General features: G+C 45.4%; 1 protein-coding gene across 1 annotated transcript in view; it reads left to right on the forward strand.

Moving 5' to 3' along the window:
• Window positions 1-11,182: 11,182 nt before the first annotated feature.
• Window positions 11,183-26,231, forward strand: part of LOC139049287 (fatty acid synthase-like) — a 50,100-nt gene continuing 35,051 nt past the window's right edge. The window contains exons 1-7 of the mRNA XM_070524665.1: window positions 11,183-11,297; window positions 12,006-12,206; window positions 16,187-16,309; window positions 17,085-17,318; window positions 20,433-20,734; window positions 21,180-21,572; window positions 26,016-26,205. Coding sequence (XP_070380766.1) covers window positions 11,258-11,297; window positions 12,006-12,206; window positions 16,187-16,309; window positions 17,085-17,318; window positions 20,433-20,734; window positions 21,180-21,572; window positions 26,016-26,205 — 1,483 coding nt within the window. The 5' untranslated portion in view covers window positions 11,183-11,257. The remainder of the gene's footprint in view (window positions 11,298-12,005; window positions 12,207-16,186; window positions 16,310-17,084; window positions 17,319-20,432; window positions 20,735-21,179; window positions 21,573-26,015; window positions 26,206-26,231) is intronic.

The following is a 26,231-nucleotide window of genomic DNA, read 5'->3' on the forward strand; positions in this document are numbered from 1 at the left end:
GCGCCAACCGTCGACGTCACGCTCTGTGGTTCGTTTTGTTGAGAAAGACACGATGCTCGCGAGGAGACTTATAATCGCGCCAAACTAACGAAGAAAGTCCATACCGAACATAAGCTGACGAGAACAGTTGCGGAGGACGAAGCAGGTGAACACAAATTTGGACGCACGAATTTTGGTTCTGATGGTACAGCATCCCGATGGGATAACAACGTGTCCGAAAGCTATACTTGTACCATTCATGCCAATTCATGCCTCATTCATGTACCATTCAAGCCAATTCATGTACCATTCCAAGCCGTTTTAAGTTTAAAATGAACGACTGCCAGTTTGCCGTTTATATAAGAATAATGTGCACCCATATCCACTAAAGTTGTGACCTGAAAACCATTTCCCTGCACAGGTACGTCAAACACGACCTAGCCACAAAGCTCTAATACGGTGGCCCGTCTTTGTCACAGCACTCAAGCGGGAATGCGATGTCTGGATCAAGTGCATATACTGCGGTCTTTATTGAATGTTTGCCATTTCGTGCACACGCCAATGGGAAGCCGTCCTCACGCCGAGTTACGGCAACCTCGAGTTTCAACAAGCTGAAGGCCTCTGCCTTCAGTTTTTCCGATTATGGTGTCGCCTCAAAATATGCGGGAATGGATCGCTATACCACCGAAAACTTTGCTACTTTGCACAAAGAGCTGCTCCTTCACACCACTCCTAATGTGGCACAGCTTTTTCCTATCTTGCAGGGCAGATCCACTCGCTTGAAGAGGTGCGTTATGTCTGCGGCGTAGAACGGAAGGGTCTCATTTGGCATTTGAACATGGGAATAGAGCGCAGATTCAACTTCTTTGTGGCCATCAGTGCTTTTGTAACAGTCCAGTAGCCGACGCGGGATTTCATGCCAGAATTTTAGGACGCTTTACCTATTTTGGAACAACGAGTTGGCGGGCGCCGTCCTCTAAGCTGAAGTAGACGTTGCGAAGTTTCGTGGCGTCGTCCCAGTGATTGAGATCAGCGACCTGTTCAAACTAATTTAGCCAGTCTTTCACATCTGCAAATATCTCTCTAAAGAAAGGTATTCAGCACCAGCGGCTTCTGAAGGGTAGAGAAGGTCTGCGTGGGGTCTTCCATGGCGGTATGAGTTTATGTCGTAGCCGCTGTCTTGGAAGGTAACTCCGATTCGGGCACCAGGCCTCGTTTTCGTAGGTTTGGTCGATGCACAGGGGATGTACACAGGCGTGGTTCACGCATTCCCACTGCGGGACGTGGCCTGATGCATGGATTACATCGTTGTAATCAACACCTCCACCAATTTGTCAAGTACGCGGATGACAAAGGGTGATCCTTGGGTTATCTTGGTCACTCAGATCAGGCGATGGCACATGCATCCGTTCCTGCACTACGCCATCTTCTATACGCCACTTCGAGGCCAGCGCCCGGTGGCGATACACGCAGGTTGTACACGTGATTTATAGGCAACTATCACTTCCTGTCACTATCTATCACTAGATCCTCACAGAGACAGTTGTAACTTCGTTGCACCACACTCTAATAAATCACTTGTCAAAAGTCAGTTGTTGCCGCCATACTGTTGTCGCCTAATTTCTCGTTACCTCATCCCATTACGTCACGCACACGCCAGTGTGGCATATACCACTTTGCGCAACCCCAAACGACACTGCATTAGCAGCAACATACACAATATTTTCCATACATTAAAGGCCATGGTGCGCAGGAACTGCATCATTTTTGTGCAATACATAATGCACGACTATCGTGAACGCTACACACACACACCACAACCAACCAACCAACCGGCTGGCTGACTGACTTTACAGATCGATCTTTGATTTCTTTACTTATAAAGAATTTGGCCGGAAAGCGAGGGGTATGCTGTGCATATTGCAGGTTTCAAATCACAAGTTGGCTTAGAACGAAAATAGTTCAGTCATGTCAAAGCTATGTTGAAAACCATCCGAAACGGTTGGATGGTGCTGACTGGCTTACGTCTAGCAAGTGTTCTTTTGCGAGTGACTTTATTTCCGGTGTTTGTTTTTCTATAAGCTCTGCCACCAGCGGTGTAATAAACAGCATCCGCTATGATAACAGTGTAAGCACACTCTGATAAATCACGTGTCAGAAATCAGTTGCCGGCATACTGTTTTCGCCTAATTCCTCGTTACGTCAAACACACATGTGTGTGCGTGACGCACAGACTTGTTGGTCTACGTCATAACACTTTGCACAACCGCAAACGACACTGGATTAGCAGCTACGTACAAAATGTTTTCCATACACTGAATGCCATGGTGCCCAGGACCTGCATCATCTTTTGCGCAATACACGACGAACCACTATCGTAAACACTACACACACACACACACACACACACACACACACACACACACACACACACACACACACACACACACACACGCACACACACACACACCACCACCACCAAGCAACAGGCTGAATGCATGACTTTACTGATCGATCTGTAATTGAATTACTTATAAAGAAATTGGCCGAAAAGCAAGCGGTACGCGGTGCATATTGCAGGTTTCAAATCACAAGTTCGCCTGGAACGAAGATTGTTTAGTCATGTCGAGGCTATGTTGAAAACCATCCTAAACAGTTGAATGGTACTGTATTCTGTACGTGTAGCAAGTGCTCTTTTGTGAATGACTTCATTTCCGATGTTCTTTTTTTTTCTGCAACCTTTGCCACCAACAACATAATGAAAAACGACCGCTACAGCAACGAAGTATTCGACCTCATGAATTATAGAAAATACCTATACTGAATCAATGTGAAAGATAGATGTATCTCGTGGGTTCAAGGTCACCACAGCTGGAGAGCGCTCACAAAGAATCAGCGCATGTCGATTGAATATCAGAGGTGCGTACCTATAAAGGAGCGTCGATGTTTGTAGCCATACTTCATGCGGACGGCTGCAGCAGCGATAGCATCGCATAACCTTCGTTGCCACCGCCATACTGCGTATCACAATACTTCTGCCTAAAAGTTAGTATTATTCTTTTGTTTGGACTGTGCAACGCTGTTGGGGTAGGAGGCCTTCTTATTTTGGATAGTATGCGAAGCATCATGGGCGCTTAGAAGAATAAATGTTTTCATAAATATTTTTCTAGTACCATCGTATCTCATCTGGGCAGTGCGGGCCATTGACCACACTTTTTTCGAAGGTTCAGTTTTGAAGTTGCATTTACAGATGGAGAGTCCTTGACACCACATTCAGCGTGCCCACGCAGACCTGTTGTCGTCCTGGGGGGAGAAAACAAGACCGCAGCAGGGATCTGATTGCAGAGTTCGGGCAGCATTGAAGCTTTCGCTACCCTTCGAAAGAGTGTCCATGAATACTCGTAATCCCCAACATCTACCTAATAGCGAATTCTTGCTGTGACTGAAACTTGCGAACTACATTGTTTGCATAAACGACACAGATGGAAGTAGTTTTCGGGAGCTAGTTCCAATTAACAACTGGTTTGTTTGACACTTGGAAAACAAATTGCTTCTTAAGTTAGTATGGCTGCACATGTGTTTTCTATTCAGTTTTCACCGCAGAATGATTTGCGGGCAAAATAAAACAAACAACATTGTTTGTTAAAGTGCCATGTATGCAATACATTTTGCAGCACATTCTCATGGCCAAATGAACTAGTTATGTTATACACTTTTTGCAGTCAGTTCTCATCACCCACTGCTTTCTTGGGAGCCTTTTTAACATTGTTTGTTAAAGTGGCACGGTTATAGGTGTATTTTGCAATGGCTTCTCCGTAGTTATTCATTTCTTGCAAACGTAAACGTGTGCTCCTGTTAAAGCGGCATGGTTGGTGTACAGTTTGCAGTCAGTTTGATTGCAGACAGCCTTTTCTGCGGACTTGTAAAAACCATTGTTTGCTAAGTGGCATGGCCAGACGTAGCTTTCGTGCTTCATTTTCAACACTGTCTGGTTTGTTGCACTTGTGAAAAAAGGCGCATTGTTTACTGAGGTACCACAGTTGTGCGACAAGAGCCACGTATCTGGGATCACGAACAATGTAAACTTTTCCTCACGTTGCTTCAATTAAAGACCGCTTGCCTTTTCCAAAGGTAAAAATTGCAATAGATGATGGTGTTGCAGTTCTTTATGTACATGTTGCATCGTGGATTGTGGCGTGTCAGCCAGTTTCGGTTGAAATGTGCGTCACATTGGTGCTTTCCTTCGCCAGGATGTGATAGAAAGATTTCCTATAAAGTGGTGCTATATATATAAACACCCATGGAAAAAACGTACGTAAAACACTAACGTAAAGCGCCGCATGAAGCCTTTTTCAAGCCGACGAAGTGCACTTCGCCCATTGCTTCTACTTTAATTTTGTCAGAAATAAAATGCTATATAGAGTTGTCTAGCAGTCTGTAATGGTTGGAGCAAATGATTAAACACAACCAGGGTCGATTTCCTTTCCGTAGACTGAAAACGGCCGCTCAAACCAAACTAATCCATGGACTGTCTTCGTAGTAAAGTAGCAAAATGTGGTATTCAGAAAGATTGCGCATTCTTATGGGTCTTCTTTCTTTCCACTCACAGAAAACCATGACGAAAGAGGACATCATCATCACCGGCATCTCGGGACGATACCCGCAAGCAGACAGCTTGTCGGAGTTCAAGGAGAAGCTCTTCGGGGGCGTTGACCTTATCACGGACGACGAGGCTCGCTGGCCACGAGGTAGGCGCAGGAGAATCCTTTGGGAAGTGAAAACAAACCTGCACTCCTCACAGTGTTTCAATCTTGCCTGCCTGCAACAACTGCGGTAAAGCTTAGCACTGTGTCACGGACTGTTCGTACTTCTCCATAGTAGAAGAGTAAGTGAAGGATGTGTTGACGGCTGTTTAATTCAGCCCACAAATGTGACCAAGTGTCGTAGTTTCGCACGATTCTTTTCGCGTTTCCCGTTGTTTTCGCGACTGCCTCGCACGCTGTCGCAGCGGCGTTGTCGCCGATAGCAGCAGCTCGGTCTAGGAATGCGATCAGGTGTCTACAATCGAGCGAAAAGAATCGCTACACAATGTGGCCCCGGAATGTCTTTTCCACTAAATTATGCATTAGAGTCGAACATGTGCATTCTACGTTATACGTAGATGCCAAGAGGAAATCTCGCAAATGAACCGAAATGTGCCCACAAATGGATCATGATGAGTTTGAGTGCCAAAAAAAGCACATCATGTGATGCATGAATACGATTACAGGTATTGTTGTGCGCTAGATACTATTTTGCTGATATGCCGTATTCGGCAACGAAGAATATACGCACTGTGGTTCAAGTAGAATCTTCCTAAGGTGACGAGTTGCAGATAAGTGCAAGTGCATGTACGTAGATGAATTCTATCATAAAATGCGAACTGTGGATGTTAAAAAGGTCAGTCACCATCTATAAACCTATAGCAAGTGCGTCGTCCGCCATCGTGTCGAAGTGATGGAAAAACGAAACTGCGCTCTCAACAGCACAGCTGCACGAATAGCTGCTGCTTTCATCCTTGTTCTGTTGTGATCTTACGATGCCTTTCGCTGCTATATGCGAAGCGAGAGGTCCATGGTAACGCCGACAACCACCTAAGCTTGTTCCTAGTTGGCAATGGGCATAGGATGAGCGAATTGAATAAAAGGCGCATAGTAGATGCAGATGTAGAGCCTAGACGTTAGTGGCACATAACGCCTCTGGGACATTGGTCAAGAACCGGGTAGTACAGTATAATAATAAGAAAGACGAATTATAAAATATTCTAAACAGTGTTTGTGAATAGGTGGATGGGAAATAACAGATTCTACCTTATGATTTTATTAGAATGACGGAATACAGCTTATCTAATGGATGTGGTAGAAATATAACGAAACTCCAAATTCTGATTTTATAGTCGACATTTTTATGACGCTGCAATAAAATCCTCGATGGGATCGCCAACCTTCCTGTGACTGTGCGCAAGGGTCTAGGCCTCAAAAGATAGTAAAGTTCGAAGATTTCAGTGTGATTGAAGAAGGCGGAATGCTGTTTTTAATGTGCTTTTTCGCAACTCAGAATATCTTTGAGATCTGATAGGAAAAGAATGTATGATTTCATGATCTCCGCCAGAGGGACAGTTTGGCGAGTGAGCCAGATTAGCTGTGTGTGGGTAAAAATTTAGAAAATGAACTCGGCAGCGTAGTTAAGTGATTGCGACTTCAAGTGCTCGCGCTTGGCAGGGTTGTCTATTCCACTAATGCGACAAGTGTTGAAAAATCTGACGAGTGTGTTAAAGAAGAGGAGGGAAATTCACGCAGCCTGATTAACCTCCGAAAGCTAGGCACTATGACGAAAGCTGATGCCGGTAGAATTTCAATGACTGGGCCATTCAGGTACATTCAGGGACGCTTTGTCCGCAAATCTACCATTTAGTTTAGAAATAGGCCTTTATATCCTGGTACGCAAACCAGTCTTGTCTAAGCTAAATGCGGGACCACTAAGCATTTGCAAGCGCAGACGTTGTTTTGCCCCTCGTTTCTTTGGGTCTGCGTGTTTACTGCGACGCGCAAGAAAAACGACTGGCTCCAACCTCTTCTATGAAGAATTTTTTTTTAGTTTAGGGGGGAGGTGTTTTGTCAGTGTTACTTCTAAGAATGTGGAAGGGCGATGGTTGCTTTCGTATTAAAATTTGTTTGGGAACGCATAAGCCTGTTTAGCCTTTAAATGTGAGAACAACTATTTTTGTGATTTTAGTGCAAAGGCACTACGCTTTCATCTACAACACAGATACTTTTAGGCGTTTAGGCACTGTAGCGAGAAAAAAATTCACAAACAACATTCAATACACTTCACGGGTTGCAGTAGCACGAATTTTAATATAAATATTTTGCCCACCAAATAGAAATGAAGGAAGCTTCCGAAACGTCAGTGTGATGCACACAAAAGTCGTATTTTGAGTCGTGCTAAAGAAAGAAACAAATAAAGACCAAAGAGCTTCGACACGTTAACATAAGCATACAGATGGGGCATTTTTAATACAATTTGTACAATGAAAATTTTAGACAGCTCAGCAAAGCCCGCCCAAAGCCGGTTCTCTTACACAAAACACGTGCGCAAGAGAGAAGGCGCGAAACGGACAACGCCGTGAGAATATGTGGTGCGTGCGGTGACAAACGCTCGACAACGACGCACGCCACAAATTGAAAACTCCTTACCGTCGACTTGCCGACCATGTTAGTCCTAACCCGCCGTGGTTGCTCAGTGGCTATGGTGTAGGGCTGCTGAGCACGAGGTCGCGGGATCGAATCCCGGCCACGGCGGCCCCCATTTCGGTGGAGGCGAAATGCGAAAACGCCCGTGTACTTATATTTAGGTGCACGTTGAAGAACCCCAGGTGGTCGAAATTTCCCGAGTCCTCCACTACGGCGTGCTTCCTAATCAGAAAGTGGTTTTGGCACGTGAAACCCCATAATTTTATTTTTTTTTATATTCCTACATTTTCGGCTGTACATGCGCGTGCCACCTGAACCCCACAATTTCAGTTCGGAATCTCGAAGCGAGAATCCGATGGCGATCGGAGCAAGCGCCATTGCTCATTAGTGGCGAGGATGTTTATCAGTTTCGACTAACAGCACTCGCAGCGGTGCTTCGCTCTTTTTTTTTTCACGAGAGACGGTGTTTTCTTGCACACGCCAATGTAACCCGGGTGATTATAATGCAACGCAATGTAGTTTTCAGAGGCTTCAGTCAAGAATTCGAGAAAAAAAAGTGTAAGCAGTTGTTTAGGGTTCTAACCTCGGGTTTTGAAGCACACCTCTCCGCGTATGGGGGCTCGGTGAAAGTTTCGGTTCCAAAGCAGCACATCTCTAGATATCCGTGGGTGAGAAAACTAGCGGACGTTGCTTCGTTGAATTAGGGATGGGGGCAGGTGCATTGACATTGACTCTCAGGCGACTGTCCCATCTCTAAAATCCAGAATAGCCACACGGCGATGAGTTGCCGAGCCATTGAGCACACATGCGCTAAGGAACTATGCCTCACAGAAGATGGCAGACATGGATCAGTATTGCCAGAACACGACGGATCTTTAAATATTCCCTGTTTTTCACTGTCATGTGCGGAGAGATATGTGAGGTTCCCAAGAATACCGACGTTAAATTTGTTCGCGCCAGTCTTAACAAAATGCAATATTTTTGAAATAGAGGGTGAGGGGGAGCACCTAATCATTCCTCAGGTTATGCGGTTGCTTAACAAGGTTTCCACCTGGCACCATTCTTGGTTTAGATATAAACATGTGACAATGTTACTTACGTGGATGATTCTGCAATGGCAGTCTTGTTCGTTAAAGAAAGTGCAATTCACTCTGCAGTTTATCCTTCGTCTGAACCGCAAATGAATAATAAATTTTGTGGACTCGTGGGCAATTCTTAACAAAATGGAATGCAGAAAAACACACTGGTGCCGTATCAATAACGTTAAAAACAATCTAACTTTATCTTAAAGTAAGAAATCACAATGTAATCGAACAGGTTTTCCTGTTGGATAGCCGGGTACAATATATAATACATCTGATTGGAAGTAACGCAGCCAGCATGAGTTGATGAAGCAGACCTTGCTAACATATCTTTCATAAACCAGTGTTTTTCGGTGGCAGACAGATACCCTGTCCGGTTATTGTTGTGCTTGAGGCATACATAACCTTGCATCATCCAGCTCTAGTGTGCTTGGCATCCACATTTATTAAATACATTCCAAGGACAGAACCCGTTCCCCAACTTGCTACGACATTCATTTTATCGAATTATTCTGCTAGGATATGTCCATAGGATTCCCATAAAGCTACGAATTGAAGAAATGGACAAACACAAATACAGGCAAAGATCGTGCTTATTGGTGTCACAGCCCATTAGCTTTGCTACGTTATGAGTATTCCTATCCTAATTCTTAAAATGTATCTGCGCTTAAGCCGTTCAAATGCTGCTGCAATTCATTTTCTCAAAGCCAAGGTAGAATAAAAATGGCCTTTCAGAACAGTAGTGAACACTAGAATTTTCTCTTACCCCGTTGTATAATGTTCTCTAATTTCTACACTACCAAATTTTACCTAATATATTATGTCTAACCTTCTCTCTTTAAGCAGTGAAGCTGACGACAATTTTTTTCGAATAACGATAAAATGAATTACGTACACGAACACAGAGTAAGCCGACTCAAATCCCTGGGGAAGGGAAACTTGCTTACATGGTGCCGACATTTAAAATGGACGATGAGAATGAAGTGCCAAATTATCATCCAATATCCTTGACATCTATCACTTGCAAACTGTTTGAACGTATTTGGTCATCTCAAAATATGGCATGTATGGTCCACAACAAATACTATTTTGAAACCGACATTGCTTTCGACGGGGATTCTCTTGGAAGACACAGCTCTTAAAGCTAACTAGTGAAATTCACACCAAGCTGCATGAACTAACATAAACTAATGCAGGCTTCATTGACTTTGAAAAAGCTTTCGACAGGTTGGGCCATAAACGTTTGATATACGAAATGAGCTTTCTTCAAATATAAAATAAAGTCATTTATTGGGTTAAACAGTATTAATGTAATAGACGCCAAGCGGTATTGGCTGAAAGCGTTTTGCCTGACTTTGAGCCTGTCACATCTGGTGTGCTCCAGGGCTCAGTATTGGGCGAACGTTGTTCTCAGTTTTCGTTAACGGTATTCACATTGGTACAAACTAAAACATTCCTCTATTTGCTGACGATTCTGTTATTTATCGTGCTTTTATTGGCCATAGCGATTGCGAAGCATTTGATTATGACTTGCAGAATTAAATGAGTGGTGCCATGAGTGGCAGATGAATATTAGTATTAAGAACACAAAATAATGCGGCTCACGACTTGTAATAATATTGCTTCGCACACTTATTCAATAAATAGTGAGCTAATTGAACCAGTTGAGTCAGTCAAATATATAGGTGTTCATTTAACTTCTAACCTGACTTGGAACACACATATTTACTGGCTATTGGGAAAAATCGAATCGTATTCTTGGCTTCCTCCGACTCAGACTTCCCTAAGCTAATGAGGACACAAGACTTCTGCGTGCAACTCAAGAATTCGATCCAAACTTGAGTACTGTTCCGTTACCCGGAAACTTCATCAAAGCATACCTCATCCAGAGGCCTGAATCATTACAAAACAAAGCTGCCACGTTCATTGTGTCGGATTAGTTTTCCTATTCAAGTGTTTCTCAAATGAAAGACAGACTTGACCTTGCAATACTAGAAAGAAGAAAGAAGGCACCTCGTTTAATATTTTTTCGCAAGCTATATCACAACCCAACACCTTACACTACCTCAATCTTAACGAGGCCAGCTGCAACGTTTCCGCGCTTGGACCCCGTTTTGAAAGTTCGTTCAACCACTTGCCCGCACCGACCTACTTCGTTTTTTCATTTCTGCATTTGGCAATCCAGGAGTTGAACCGGTTGCCGAGATCCGTAGCTGAAGAAGAAAATAATGATAAATTTTAAGAAGTAATAAATCAATTCTTGTCACTTACTAAAAGCTAAAATGTTCGGTAATTTTGACACCTGCAAATTGCATGTCTTCTTCTAACTTTCATTACGGTGTTCTTCAGTTCATTTTTTGTGATGTGTCAAACCATCCCACGTTTCAGTTTCTGCGTGTCCAAATTGTTGTATTGCTTTCTGTAAACAATTTTTTTCCTTCTTTTTCGTATTCCCACCTGTGTGGAAGAATTTTATGTTTACTTCTTTATGTACGAGTGTTTATGCAAGTGTTATTAGCGTGGCTATTTTCTTTGTTGTGTGAATGCGACGTTTAATGCTCATTATTCCTAATATGCCCCCCTCCCTATGTAATGCCCGATGAGCCCATAGGGTAAATGAAATTTTAAAAAATATAAAAACTCCCTTTTGTAACACGCGCAACATGCCTCCCCGCAGGTTTCCTCGGAGTGCCCGAGAGAATGGGAACCATCAAAGACTTGTCGCGCTTCGATGCAAGCTTCTTCGGAGTGCCGCCTAAGCAGGTGCAGCTCATGGACCCTCAGCTGCGTCTTCTTTTAGAAACTTCGTACGAAGCCATCGTCGATGCCGGCTACGATCCGGCGACGTTGCGAGGGCGCAAGATCGGTGTCTTCGTAGGCTGCGGACTCTCCGAGACGTTGACTGCGTTTGGCGGTGACTCGGCCACGATCGACGGTTACATCGTGACCGGAGCAGCGCTGCATATGTTCTCGAATCGGGTCTCCTACTGCCTCGACTTTTGCGGTATGAGACTGCCGTAAAACGCACAGAGCAACTTGCTTTATTTGTGTCGCGCGTACTGTTTTTTTTAACTGTTGTATACGTGGATAATGCACTGCATTTTACACTAGCCATGTATACGTCATATATTTCGAAGTAGTATCTTAGTCATAGTCATAGCAATATCTTACTCACAGATTGATTGATTCATTGATTGATTGATTCAGTGAGTGAGTGAGTGAGTGAGTGAGTGAGTGAGTGAGTGAGTGAGTGAGTGAGTGAGTGAGTGAGTGAGTGAGTGAGTGAGTGAGTGAGTGAGTGAGTGAGTGAGTGAGTGAGTGAGTGAGTGAGTGAGTGAGTGAGTGAGTGAGTGAGTGAGTGAGTGAGTGAGTGAGTGTCTAACTTGCTGAATAGAAGCGACAAAACCAAAATTTCTGGGCAAGGAACACGACGCCGACTTCTCAAATAAATGAAGACAACAGCGTTTAGTGAGTATGCTCAGGGCTGCAAGTTTATACGGCTGATAAACTGGAACAACTGATGTTTCAGCCGGTAGGCCAACATATGGCAATGCCACTTGTCTTCGCCATGTGACGAAGGCAAGTCTATTTTTCAAAACAATGGCTAAAGTTGTCTCGTACGGTCTTCTGTGGCATTAAATAAATTTCCACCCCAAGAAATCACTGAAAACTAGTGATTTTTTCATAGAACTTCTCTCTTTTTCTAAACCAGGACCAAGCTTCACCATCGACTCGGCATCCTCCTCGACCATGACAGCATTGAGCTCAGCGCTGCAGTCGCTTCGCTGTGGTGAATGCGAGGCGGCTATCGTTGGGGGCTCCAACGTCACCCTCAATCCGCTCTCCACGCTGAGTGAGTTCAGATTCGGCATGCTGTCACGAGATGGAAAAAGCAAGACATTCAACGCCACCGGTGAGCTTTCGATTTCTTTATAATTATTGGGCTTACTCCACGGGTCTCGTTCTTTGGCATTCGGGGCCTCGACAGCCTCTGGTCTAAATCTTGCCGTAGACACCAGAATATAGAGCAAGACGGACCGCGGACCTGTTAAGCCTTACTCCAGTTCTGGCAAAGGCAGCAAGGATGGCAGCTTCCTGAAGGCAAAGTCGATGTCGAGAACGATGGTGGCTACTGTCATGTCCAGATCTTACGAAGCCCGCAAAGACAGCTTCGTGAAGCGAGCGTCCAATTAAACAAAGATGCACATTACTGTGCTAACCAAACAAGATGGCATGTTAGCAGCCTGTTACGAAGCTCCGTAAAAAGGTTTTCCCGCACACAAGAAACGGTACTCGAGCTTTCTCTTGCACCTAATGAAGCCACGTTGAGCTTTCTCGAATTCTGACGAACAAAGGGCTGAAATATCCTGGTAATATTAGCTTTCTCTTGCTCTTTCTTTCTTTCTTTCTTTCTTGCTTTCTTTCTTTCTTTATTCGACACGCGGCGGCGTAAAGTCGCAGCAAAGCGTTGCGATTTCGTTCCCATTAGTTCCTCCGAAGCTGTCTTCTTAATTACCAACTGGCTTCGAAAGATAGCCACAAGCGGAACACACCTTCCACCGTATTCTCTACGCCGAAGCCGCACAGGCTATTGCGAGCGGGGCATGAAGCGTTCTCTTGCTCACCCTCTCTCCTGCGCAGAAGGTGTTGCCATTTCCTCCGCGGCACGTTGGGCGTGAGAGATGTAGGCACGTGTCTGTGAGTGAATGCAAGCCTTCTCGCCCTCTTTTTCTTACGATAGCATGTATATGGACACTGCAAGCGAATTTCTGCCGTCGGCGTCGCCGGGCGGTTGCGTATAAAATCCAACGAAGGCAACACCACCGCCGCGCGCCCTACGCTGTAAGTGCGAGTGAGAGCTTGCGAGGGGAGCAGACGACCACACCTTAATCTGGAGACGTTGCCTGTTCTCACGCGCGGGTTCTGAACGTTTCCAGACGCTGAAGAGGGGAGGGGACATTTTTACAATTGCTAGTGAGTACAGCGGGGCGTGACATTTTCTGAGGAACCTCCGGAGGCACCCGACGTTTCTGCGCAGGCGCAAGTAAGAGCGGGTGCAAAAGATAAAATCTGGGGTCTTTTGCTCCTTGCATATCTGACTTTGCCTCGGCACTACGAAGTTGCTTCGCTCGTGCTGTGTGCGTTTGCACCCTAGCCGTGCAGGCATTGCGAAGCGGGGTCGAGTTTTTTTACGCTCTGACGCTGGCTGCTCACTGGTGATGAAGCAGTGGGCACGGGCGCCGCATTAGGTGATCACTGCGTCTGAATTACGTCGAATAGACTTTCTCGCGCCTGCGGCTCTGGTGCCGAGTCAGTAATGCCGTATTAAACCTTCTCGCCCCTTACGGCTTTCTACCTTAGACAAACATCACTGATTGTCCCGGGGGAGCAGTATGGGCTGTAATAGAGGCCGGGCCGGTCCTCCTGGTGCAGCATCTTGGCTTTTGGCAGGCTTTTTGTATGCTCTCCGCGATTTTTCAGGAAGAGTTTTGATTGCTTGCCTTTCAGTGAAATAAACGCACAGTGCCTTAGCAACCACGGTTGAACGCCATTGCCTGATGTCACGCCGTAAGGATCATTAGCTTCGCGTCTCACACCCGTTGGTTAGATTAGCTTAGATTTAGGTGAGGTTTAGGTTAGCGCTAAAGGCGTTAGGGTGGCGCGGCGTATTCTCACAGTGGTTATGCCGTGCGGATTATTGTCTTTCCGTCTCCGCCACGTTGAGCTAGGTTAACGTTAGGTCAGGTTAGCTTAGCGTAAAATGCGTTAAGGTAGCGCGACGTATTCTCACAGCGGTTTCAGGGGTGTCGAGCGTCGAGCGTTTCAGCCACACGCTTCAGTCGTGATTCCCAAAGTGCTCTGTCTTCTGCATTCTCATAATTTGAGGCATGATCTCTACTATGGTCCCTACTGGTCCCACGGAAACATATGCGATGTAAGTTTCAAGGTACATCGAAGTAAGGCGCAAGAAAGGTACGATCCGGCACGACTGACTTAGCACGAGCGCCGCAGGTTTGAGAACTTCTGTCCGACACAGCGATCGCCAAATGGGGCGTCAATGCCCGCTGTTTCACCTGTTTCACCGTGCCGACCGCCAGCGTCCGAGCCTAAACAAACTCGACCCCACTGAGCAATGCCGGAACGCCTTAGGGACAAACGCATACAGCACGTGCTAAGAACACCTCCCCCCCCCCCGTAGTGCCTAGGCAGAGTTCAAGGAACAAAAGCCCCCATATTTTCTCTCTCGCAACAGTATAAAAGTTATTGGAGCCGACCCGGCTGTTACAGCAATGAAACGCGTGCCGACCTGCGCGGTCTGTGCCGACTCAGGCACGCTGCACCACAACACACCGAATAAGTGTTGACGCGAGTGAAGCGTGTATGTAGCTGTTCAGCTTGCTCATTCCCAGGTTAACCTAACGTCAGGCGCTGAAGAAAGTCGGGGTTTCGCCGGAAAGGCGATGCATCGATTGCGATAGCAAATTAGTAGATATAGGTATACGAAGTAAGCACAGTAGTTTTGCAGGGCACGCAAACTTGAACATATTCTCTCATTGATCAATCTGGCACGGATAGTGTCACGCGTGCACAACTCACTGACCGCGCAGACTCGCTGTCAAAACTCTCTCAAGCCCGGCGACAGCAGTGAGCGAATTGACCTTCGTGCTGCTTGTCGCTTCAGCGCGAACTAAGCGCGCTAGAACACAGCCACCACCAAGCTATCAGCACCCATGGCAGATCGCTTTCAAAATCGGACCCGCGAGGCCACGTCGTACGCAGCCGCTGCCGGAGGACAACGCCCCCCTCCCCCTCCGTGCCTTGCACGCGATTGAAGACGACACGATTGCCTCCCACCGTCCTTCCTTACGCGCGCGAGATCTAGCCACTATCCTCGGCTCTTTCTCGCACGCTTTCACTCTCACCTACAGGACCAGGCGCAAGGCGACGGTGTTATCGCACTCGGACTTTATACGAAACGTCACGGTGTGTTTTGTATAAACTTACCGCCGATGACGACGGAGGGTAATGCACCTGTAGTGTCCATGTAACATCGCAATAAAACCAACGAGAAACGTCGGTCGTACTTCTATAAAAACATTACCAGATCCGTTTAACGTAACTCTAAACAGAGCTGGAGGGAGACGTCGGACGTAGCTCTCGCCACAGCCTTACAGATTTAGGCGCACTAGCTTTAGGAGATATAGCAAAGTTGCTTGCATGAATCCCTTGCTTTTTTATAGTCAGCTCGTCAAGACACATGTCAGAACCACAGAAGCTTGTCCACTATATAGGGTGTCCCAGCTAAGACCTACCGTGTTCGGTCGTCTGAGGCCGCAAGACCGAACACCACAGGTCTTAAAGTAGTATCTTGCACTGTGTTTTTCGAATATTTTCTTTTTATTTCAACAGCTTGGGCGACGTTAGCTGAGACACGGTATATGTTTAGAACATAATATGTTATCCATTCTACCAACCGTCTCATCTTGCGTCTAATGTTGGACGAACTAGTCTTCCTTATATTGCTTATTACTTAATATTTCTGATTGGTGCATAGGATTGTCCGTGCATCGCATAGGAAGCTAACTGGCGGATAAGCTCTAAGGGCGCGCCCCAGAATTATAATTTTTCGGGTTCTGCTCTAGACCTCAGGCGAAGTGAAACGCCCCGGAGGCGCTTCGAAGCATTTCACTTACCCCTAATCGTGTGTAGAATACACCGCGTGGTTCAGCCGTTTATTGTGATACATGGGCGCGCACTCTAGTGGTGAGTACTTGCCACTTACCTTGTGGTGACTAATATTTTTTTTCTTTTCTCACATGTGAGCCGCACGCACAAAGACGTGCTATTCGCTTCTAAGGAGGTCTTTGAATCACCATGCTTCCTTTTGCGCAGCGGACGGCTACGTACGAAGCGAAACCATAGGGGCCATGTTTCTTCAGCCGGCTTCCGAAGCACGGAGGTTCTATGCCAAGTTGATTAACGTCAAGGGCAACGCAGACGGCTACAAGGTTGAAGGTGAGGCGCTTTTTCTTTTTTTTTCTCTTTGTTGAACCATCATTTTCCTTTAGTCTGTGATTCCTGCACTTCGATTAAGGCTAGAAATAAAATCAGTATGTGGCCCTTAGCTAGTTATTTTTTTTTTCATATTGAATACGTCTGATATCTGCAGTGACTGCAAAACATTTTCTTCCGTATGGTTGTGATCAACTAACATCGGCCACTTCAGTTGCTCCATATATATATATATATATATATATATATATATATATATATATATATATATATATATCAACTAAAGGACAAGCGAAATGTCAGGCGGTTTACAGCATGCAGTTTGATAACTTGGACTCCCCCTGCCCGACCACGTATTATACTGCCACCGAATGGAGCAGTACGAGCTATACTTTTGCTTTGATACGTCAAAAGCGAAACTAGCAAAGCCTAGTTGATCCAGTTTCTGTCGACGACGCTTAAGTCACGGAGCCGAAATTTCTAGCTAGATTCACGTCCTAATGCTATGCAATATACGAACATATGTAACACTATCAAGAGGTTGTGTGCGACATAAGGCCGCACCTCCGACCACCTCACTCAGTAAACTGAACTCCGGCGAATAGGAGCACATTCAATCGGTCCCTTGAGGTTCCGTTTAAGATGATTCTACTTCTTATATCGAATGAAGTTGGTGTAGTCTGTACATCACAATTGACACTATTCCGAGGAAACTTTAACGATGCTCACAGGGGGCGATGGGAAGATGCAGCATCGAATGACTGTGTGCGTGTCGCAGGAATCACCGTTCCGTCGAGCAGGAGGCAGGAGGAGCTTCTTCGCGAAGTGTACGCCGGCGCCGGCGTCGACCCGCTGACGGTCACCTACGTCGAAGCCCACGGCACCGGAACGAAGGTGGGAGACCCTCAGGAGATGGCGGCGCTCAGCAGATTCTTCTGCGTGCCGGAGCGGAAGAGGCCCCTAAAAATTGGCGCGGTCAAGAGCAACGCGGGCCATGCCGAAGCCGCCTCCAGTAAGACAGCGTCTCTTTATAAAATGTGCAGTACGTGCTCTTCGCGTTACACAGCCGCGACGACGTCTCGCTTTGAGCAATGGAAACGAATCGCGAAGGTGTTGCCTTAGTCGCACTGGGAGCATACACACGCGTGCAGATTACAAACCTTGGATAGCTTTCATGGGGATGTGGAGTTGTTTCAGTCAATGATACTTTTTAGTGTCATTACCATTTTTCTTGGGGGGGGGGGGGGATATTTACCGACTATCCTGTTTGTCCGTTTGTAGCCAACCACTTTGAGGCCAGCTCTGGTCACTGGGCTCGTGCCACTGGGTGAGGCCTCCGCTAATGTGAAAAAAAAAATTCTTTGAGAGTTTATCCTACGTGCAGCGACATCGATCGCACGTCCTATATATTTAGACAATCTCGCCTGAACATACAAAGCACACACGCCAAGCGTAGACTTCGAGGTAGCACCGCTAGATTGCACAGTGCGTCGCGAGAGAAGCTCGAGAGCGGAGACTGGCTACAGTGCACTGCTTATACATGACCCGTTTCAGCGATGAGGAAACGGTGTGTCGCTACGTTGCTTCTATGGTAATTTCATTATTACCAGCAGTGATCCTGGGATGCTTTCAGTTGGAATTTTGAAGTATAAGCGCCTTTCACAAACATATATGCGTCCCTACATGAGCATTCCAAATGTTTCCTAGAGTCTTATGATTTTGCTGCGGCTAATGTAATGTAGAATGAATATGGGATCCGCATCTGTTCTATGAGAATCATGTAGAAAGATGAGTAAGGGTAATGTATGTGGACTTTCGTATGGACGGGCTCGATTACACATTAGAGACGCATTTGCGGTGACGCGATATTGGGCGCACAAAAAAGAGGATCATCGCATTACTTCAGACCACATGTTCGGGGAATGCTATTCTGTCGACACTTGCGGCTAATCAGTTGCCATACAAATGTCTCGACCAATATACCACGCAGCCAAGATAACTCCCGTCCCAAATAGTGCAAGCTTCAGCATGTGAGCAACTGTGATTAAACAAGAGCATCAGCATTGAGCCAGCGTTACGTCAAGGCTTCTCTTCGTCAGTCAGAAGCAGCGGGAAGCACAGCCCTGAAGAAAACAAATCCACTTGTGGAATTGTAGGCACGGAAGCTTCCCTTGTTCGCCAGTTGAGTGCTTTGTCTCCATCTTCACGTTACCTGCAGTTCTTCATGGTAACGGGCAGTGCGAATGACAGGGATAAAGAAAGAACGACATAGGGAGAGTGCTGGCCCAATTTTCCATTCTTTGACAACCTTTCTCGATGGAATCTCTTCATATCTATATATAATGATAATGGCCACAAATGTTGGTTATGTCCGATTTCATTAAATTTGTAACGTCTCCCGGGACGACGACGAATTCTTCCTCAACTGCGGAACTTTCTTTCTGAGAAACCCGTTTAGGTTTCCTTTGGAATTTGGTGCTACACTCGGGTGAATGTCAAAATCTTTCGTTTTATGTAACGTGTTTATTATAAGAAATTTTATCGGCTGCCTTAAGCAGTAGAGACATGTGAAAATGCAGCTATCTTGGCGTATTCTAATTGCTGTGTATCTGCAGGTCTTTCAGTTACGTGTGCACAGGTAGAGCTGTAATGATTCGCATACCATTCCGATGTAATTTTTCAGTCTGCTCTCCTTCTATTGATGTCAGGTTGTGGTAGCTGTAACCTTACATTACACTTCAAGTGATGACTGCTTCAACGATTTCCCTGGTTTCACGTTGTTTCGTGCCCAATTTCATTGTTGTAATACTTCGCATTAGGTGAAGCGTATGCTTGCATTCTTTTGTTATATTAGAGATTCATATCGTTCCTGTTCCGTCTTGATTCCGTCTATCGTCCAGATGTTCGATAGAGGGGCGCCGAGCAATCGCCAGGCTTCCTAGTTGCAGGACGAAGCTTCTCACGATATTCCTGTCAAAAGCCCGCCAAGTGCTGCATAAGTGCTGCCAACTGAAGGAACGTATAAACAAAAATGTGGCAGTCAACAGCAAAGAACACCGTTCCGAAAAAGCCCGTCACAACCTCGTTCGTCATCTGTAAGAATTAGTCGTTTTAGCATTATCTATTTGCGCGCTCAATTGGTCTGTGCACCTAAGACGAGCTTTTAGGAGTTTTTCTTGCTTGCGATCAAAATCAGCAGATCCTGACATGGCCACCAGTGACAGATGAGTAAACGTATGCCGCTTAAATTTCGCAGGAGTAGCGTAAATACCTGAGAGGCCTACGTAATTGGGTGCTACGTTGACAAAGGTGCTAATTAATTTCTGATTTATAAAGTGTCGTTGGTATGGTGGGCAGGGACACCGCTGTAAGGCCATGTCAAACATTCCCGCGGTCTTTTTGAAAACGTCTTCCGCGCAACAGGGACATTTGTGAATAGCGCCGCATGAGCTAAACATTTAATTTTGAAGTTCTGGACGGCTTTGAGCTTTTACTGCTCGCCTTTCAGGACACGCTGTTGTTCAAAATTTTCCCGTAATGCACTTTTCAACCGCGATAATGAGACCGGTGGCTAATTCGTAGTTGCACTGACCTTGTAATTCATAGCTACACTGACATGGTAATGCTTGCACTTTGACCTCCTTCAATTTCGCAATTACCACTTGTGGCCTGAAGTTAAAAGTAGTTTCATCATCAGCAAACTTTGCGATATGCTCTCTCACGCATGTAATGATCATCCACTCAAGACACCCGAATATAATGTCGCAATTTCGTTATCTACCTTATGGAATCGTTGAAAAATTGCTGCAGCCTGACCAAACATTAGTTGTATACGAACCCCAGTCCCAACCCGACGACCATCACACAACCCCTCGAAAGAACGTAAAAGTAAATAAATTTGTTTATATGAACGCAAAGTGCACCTCTGCGCGTAATTCACAAATTGGTTTTGGAAGTCATTCATGGTGCAATTTCGGTTTTCTTGCTCATAGCGGTACGTCCCATTACGTGCCATAATCATTTTATCTCATCTCTCTTTCTACTATATTCTAACTTTCTTCACGTCCCGAGAAAACGCTACTTAGACGGTTCAGGCTAAGCGTATTTTTTTATGTCTTGTTCACAGCAATCTCCACGATTTCCAAGGTGATCATCCTCATGGAAGCAGGCATGATCCCGCCGAACTTACACTTCAAGGATCCTAACCCGAGCATTTCGTGTCTTCACGACGGAAGCACCGAGGTGATCTCCAAGCTGACGCCCTTCGATGGCGGCCCAGTTGGCATCAACGCGTTCGGATTCGGTGGGACCAACGTTCACGCCATTCTAGAGTCAAACCCAGGACCACACGTGGACACCATGCCCCGGCAAAAGCCCGAGCTTCCCAGACTCGTTCTCATGGCTGGAAGGAGTGAAGAGTCGCTGAGAGTGGGTTTTACTCGTACTCGAGTTTTGTGGTCTGGCCGGAAATCCTCTTTTTTTTTGTCCTGTGCACTAGAAACTAACATCTATTCACCGCACCATCGGCACTATGGAAATATAACAAGTTCCTGAAAATAAGTATCTTTCTTCCATATCACGTTGTTTTTAGCCGCCGTGAGAAGGCCGAAAAGGCGAAATTTCGAAGGCAAAGTGACGGTTCATGGCAGTTTTCATAAATTCTGTAGTAACTGACAGATCATTGCAGTGCCTCCTCGATCACAGTCGTACTGTGATGTTACATCCATGGGTCGACGTCAGGCGAACCCTAACGCAAACGTTACTACAACGAAAAAGCATGAGAACACCACCACAGCATACCCTCCTTTAACATGACAGAAGACTTGTGTAGGGGCGTCTAGCCTAACATTTTTTAACTCTATTTGCATGGCAGAAAACTCTGGACAGGCTGGAAGCCGACGGACCCTACCCCGATTCCGCGTACGCCCTCTTGAACCGAGTGGGGCAGCCCGGCGTAAAGCAGTTCCCGTTCCGTGGCTACGCCTTGATTCCCGTGGACGGGTCACAGAAGGCCGTCACCAAGGTCGTAGAGAAGGTCCTCCCAGCGAAGAGACCACTGTGGTTTGTATTCACCGGCATGGGCTGCCAGTGGAATGGCATGGCAAGACAGATGATGCAGTTCGACGTGTTCGCCCGCTCCATCCACGCATCTCACGACCTGCTGGCGAAGAACTTTGGCCTCGACCTCATCGACCTGGTGACTAGCATTGAACCGCGAGGCCCGGAGACCGTGGCGAACGTCCTTGTGTCCATCGTAGCGATTCAGGTGAGTTTGCGAGCTTTCGACGCAGTGTGTGCGTATCGACGTAATCAATATGTGGCGCATCAAGAACACTCAGTAATTTGCGTTCATATAGCCATAGTGGGTGATAAATTATGTGGAATGCAACATCATTCTACCTGAGGGAATGTTCAGCGGGAAAGCGCACCCTGGTAGCGTGGGTAGTGTACGGTCGTTGTCGCAGATCCATACTGGCCTGCGTTAAATAAAATCAGTGGTATTATACGTATGCGACAGCAAATATATTTATGCTCTAGGGTGCACTGTGTGCGTAAAAAAACTGAAAGTTCCTTGAATGCATTCCGAAATCCTGGTTCGAATAATGGATGTGGTAATTTTTATATAAAATCCGCGTTGACTCGTGATTGCCTGAGGATCTTCTGTGTCAGACTTAGTCATCGTCAAAAGAATGACGCTCAATGGACGTTCACTCGAGCACAGTACTTATGCGAACGTGGAAGTAGCAAAAAACTAAGAAAGTGCGCATTTCTTTCTTTAAATATTGTAACACTGCGTTATCTTCATTCCTTTTTCTTGCTTTTTTTGTGCCTGGTATGCTTTTTGATACCTCTATAACTCAATGTGTTTAGCACCTCTCTCTCTTGCACTGTCCACGAAGACAAAGTTATAGTGGTCCGTTTCCTGGTTTATTTTTTTTTTATTTTTCTCCGCTGATATTCGATGTCTTATAGCGAAGCATTCTTCGCCACATTCTTTTTTTTCGCTTTGCAGTAGGTATTTAGGTTCCTTTCTCACCTTGATTTTAAAAAATAATGTGCTTCAAATGTGGGAGTCAAGCATCGGCCATTGGTCACAGGATCCGGGTGTTCTAACATTTAAGCCACGATCGCACGTCTGCTTTAGAAGAATCGACATTTGGCCAAGTTGATACTGGTTGAGCATGTTGAATGGACAGCGCAAGACGACAAAGACACAAAGCACTGTCTCAGCGCTGTGCTCTGTCTTTCCTGCTTTCTGTCTTTGTCATCTTGCACTGCCCCTTCAGTACATGCATGCTTCTCTCGTTCCAAAGCCAGTCAGGTCTTTGAAGATGATGATTCGAATGAACCACTGTCATGGCTCGCACCAAATAATTATTCTGCGCGTGCACCCCGTGCAACTTTCGCGTCTTCTTTCCTTATGATAGCTTGCGCTATGAGTCGACGTGTTAGGCAACGCTATCTTCGGGACCGGCCCACCTTATCCCGTAAACTTCTGGTAGCAGGGTACGCTACGTAGAAACTGCGACGTTGTACAAACATCGTGATCGCCCAAGTTAATCAAGTTTTAACATTTCTTCATCTAAGTACAAGTGCCTCCGTAGAACACACATCACATGAAACGGTCATAATACGTTCGAGTGTTTAACCCATATACGCAGACGACGTCACCATCGGTGCTTCTCTCGCTTGCGCTCCTCTCACGATGGTCATAATGATGACTATTATGATCACATTGAGCCATGTTCCGCAAGGACTCCTTGCCGCGACGTTTCGGGAAGCGTCGTCACTGCTACCTCGCTGTAATCTTGATACATTCTTGCAGAAATCTGGATGAAAACTTGTTTAGGAAAATTCGCGAACGCTTTCTGTGATCGCCTTGAAAACTCCCAGGGATTGCGCAAGCAGGCAGCAGTTGTCGAACTATTTCTATTTAATTTTTAGCAAACAAGACAAGTAAGTCTGCAAGACCACTGCGAGGTTTCAGTTATAAAGGGCAAGATTTTAGCAGATGCATACCGGATGTCCTGCTGAAATATTTCCAACTTTCAGCGTTAGTGCTACGATGAACCTGTTAGAGAACTCGCGAAAAAGCGTCCTAGCTGAAGGTTGCTGACGACGGAGTAGTTCCCACAGCACGATACATGCAGTCTCGCTTAGACTAGGAAAAATTTCGCGGTTATTTCACACAGTGGAAACCGTCTACCGCAGAGCACGCATCTGAAAGGAAGAAAATGGGCATCGTCCATGCTGACTGTTTACAATGCATTAATATTACGCCAAAAAATGTGTGTTCCGCGCCGATCTTACACGGAATTTCCCATACGTCAGAAGCGTGACTTTAAAGACTTTCGGCTAGGCGACTTCGCATATGTATAGGAGTTCCAACAGCGACTTCTAGCTGTCTTCTAATAGCCGAGGCTCGCCAATGCCTGTTTGCCGCCATGGGAACTACAGACATTATTTCCGTCTTCAAACACAGCGTAAAAGCCACCCATTGACTCTAGACATAATGAAACAAGGTAGAAGTTATATTCATAAAGACATTAGAGAAAGTCATGATATATTGCCATGAAATGAATTTCGGAATTCAGACGTGTAATATCCTGCATTGCTGCACACACTTCGCAAAATGTAATTGTCAGTAGACGGCACATTCAAAAAAGGAGGCATGTTCATTCAAGCTGCTCAACAGCTAGCACTTGACCAGATATATATGCGGTATTCAGAATACAGACACATCTATAGAGATGGGTCCAGTAGAGCAACCTCATCAACTTGAGCATTCATTATAACCCACCTCAATGAACGAGAATCCTTTAAGTTATCTCGTGCGACTTAGTCCACAACGGTGAACTATTCGCAATCCTCTGCGCGACAAAATTTATAATGTCAGGAAGTGATGCGCGAAAATAGGTAATTTTCAGCGATTCACAAACGGCTGTAATATACTCCGAGGCACAAAAGGAAAAAATAACCAGCGAAAGCATAATATACGAAACACTTAAAGACCTCTCAAAGCACGCCAAGCGAAGCATGAAATAGCATTCCAGTGGATACCAGGGCATTGTAACATACCTGGTAACACAGCAGCCGATAAAGCAGCACCACAAGCACGCCTCAAAGATGATGAGGTTGCGCTTCCAATATCCAAGAATGCATTACACTGCATTATATGTACAACGTCTATCAAAATTTGTAGAAATGCATGGTTTGACCAGAATTCTAAGAGCTGGGATTTCTATCATATTGACCCGCTTATAGAAATCAAATATTTATTGTCATTAGATAAATGTATGGAAATCCGTATTCATCGATCAAGGTTACGTACTACCTACACAAAACATTTCTTGCATAGAATCGGCAGTGCGGAAACCCCCGAATGTAATTGTGGATTTGTAGATGAAGGTGTGCATCACCTCATTCTAGATTCCTCGCACCACGATACACCAATACGCCGACTTAAATCAACCCTAATTACATTAAACCACAGACTTTTCAGATTAAAGGAAGTTTTGGGTCCTTCGCCAAAAACGGCCTTGCGGAAGAGCGCTTTAAAAGCATTAAAACTTTTATCGAAGAGAGCGGCACAGTTCCCGTTTTTAACGCTTTTACTGCTACTTTCATTTCAATGTCGCTGTATATATCTATGTGTTTGTGGATTATGTTGACTGTTCTGTTGTGACTATATGTGATGATGCATTTGCACGATATACAGGTTGTTTCAGCGAACACTTTCAAAATTTTTTAACGGTTGCTTGTGGCAGGTAGCTCATTTCTAGTTGATGAGCTGATCAACTTGAAGCAGACGACACTACTTGCACAATAACTGAAATGTAAAATCAACTAATTAACAATAATTCACTAAATAACCTTTTAGCTAATTATCTCATGACCCATATTGCAATTTACAAATTCTAGCAGTGGAGTTCTTTAGGCGGATCCACTTGGAACGAATTCGCAGGACGACACCACTTACGAGATATAAATTCCCGAACTTTGCGGAAAAATGCATTTGCATTCCAGTTACTTGTGTGCTTCAGTTACTGAAACTACGTTGTGTTAACAAATTAACTGGAACGCCAGTACATTTCTCCGCAAAGTTCAGGAATTTATATCTCGAAATTGGTGTCATTTTGAAAATTCGTTCCAAGTGCATCCGCCTTGCGAACTCCACGGCTAGAATTTGTAAATTGCAATATGGGCCATCATTCATTCCTTGAAAGATTCGTGAATTTTTATTAGTTATTTGATTTTGCATATCAATTTTTTGTGCAAGTATTGTCCGCCGCTTCGAGTAGACCAGCTCATGAACTAGAGTTGTGATATCTGCCACAGGCAACTTTTAAATATTTGTGAAAGTGTTCGCTAAAACACCCTGTATGTACCACCCACTGATTTAGAGACTGTTTTATTAGGCGGCATTATCATTTGTGTTTTCGAGACACTCTCCTACAGAACTCTGGAGACATTTAACTTGTACATTGTATGTTCAATGTATTTCTTACGTCCTAAGTCACTGTGAAAACGATGGTTGACAATGTCCGGAGCTTGTATGAAAACCTTAATTGATATGTAATCTTGAACCCCGTACGTTGTAGGCTAGACCTATTCAAGAGCTAAGTAGTAGCCGGCGCTTTAAATTGTGCGTCAACTCCTCCAAATATAATATGAATAAAAATATGGCTGGTTCACAATGTGTTCACAGGTGGCGCTCGTCGACGTCATTTACGCTCTCGGTCTTCGACCCGACGGAATCGTGGGTCACTCGCTGGGAGAGATCGCCAGCGGGTACGCCGACGGGGGCCTCACCGCAGAGCAGGCCATGCTGTGCGCCTACTGGCGTGGACGATGCACCGACGTAGGAAATCTCCCAAGAGGAGCCATGGCCGCTGTCGGTGAGCACTGGGGTCCGTGTTCGGAA

The sequence above is a fragment of the Dermacentor albipictus genome, chromosome 8 (genome assembly GCF_038994185.2).
Source record: "Dermacentor albipictus isolate Rhodes 1998 colony chromosome 8, USDA_Dalb.pri_finalv2, whole genome shotgun sequence".
Lineage (NCBI taxonomy): Eukaryota > Metazoa > Arthropoda > Arachnida > Ixodida > Ixodidae > Dermacentor > Dermacentor albipictus.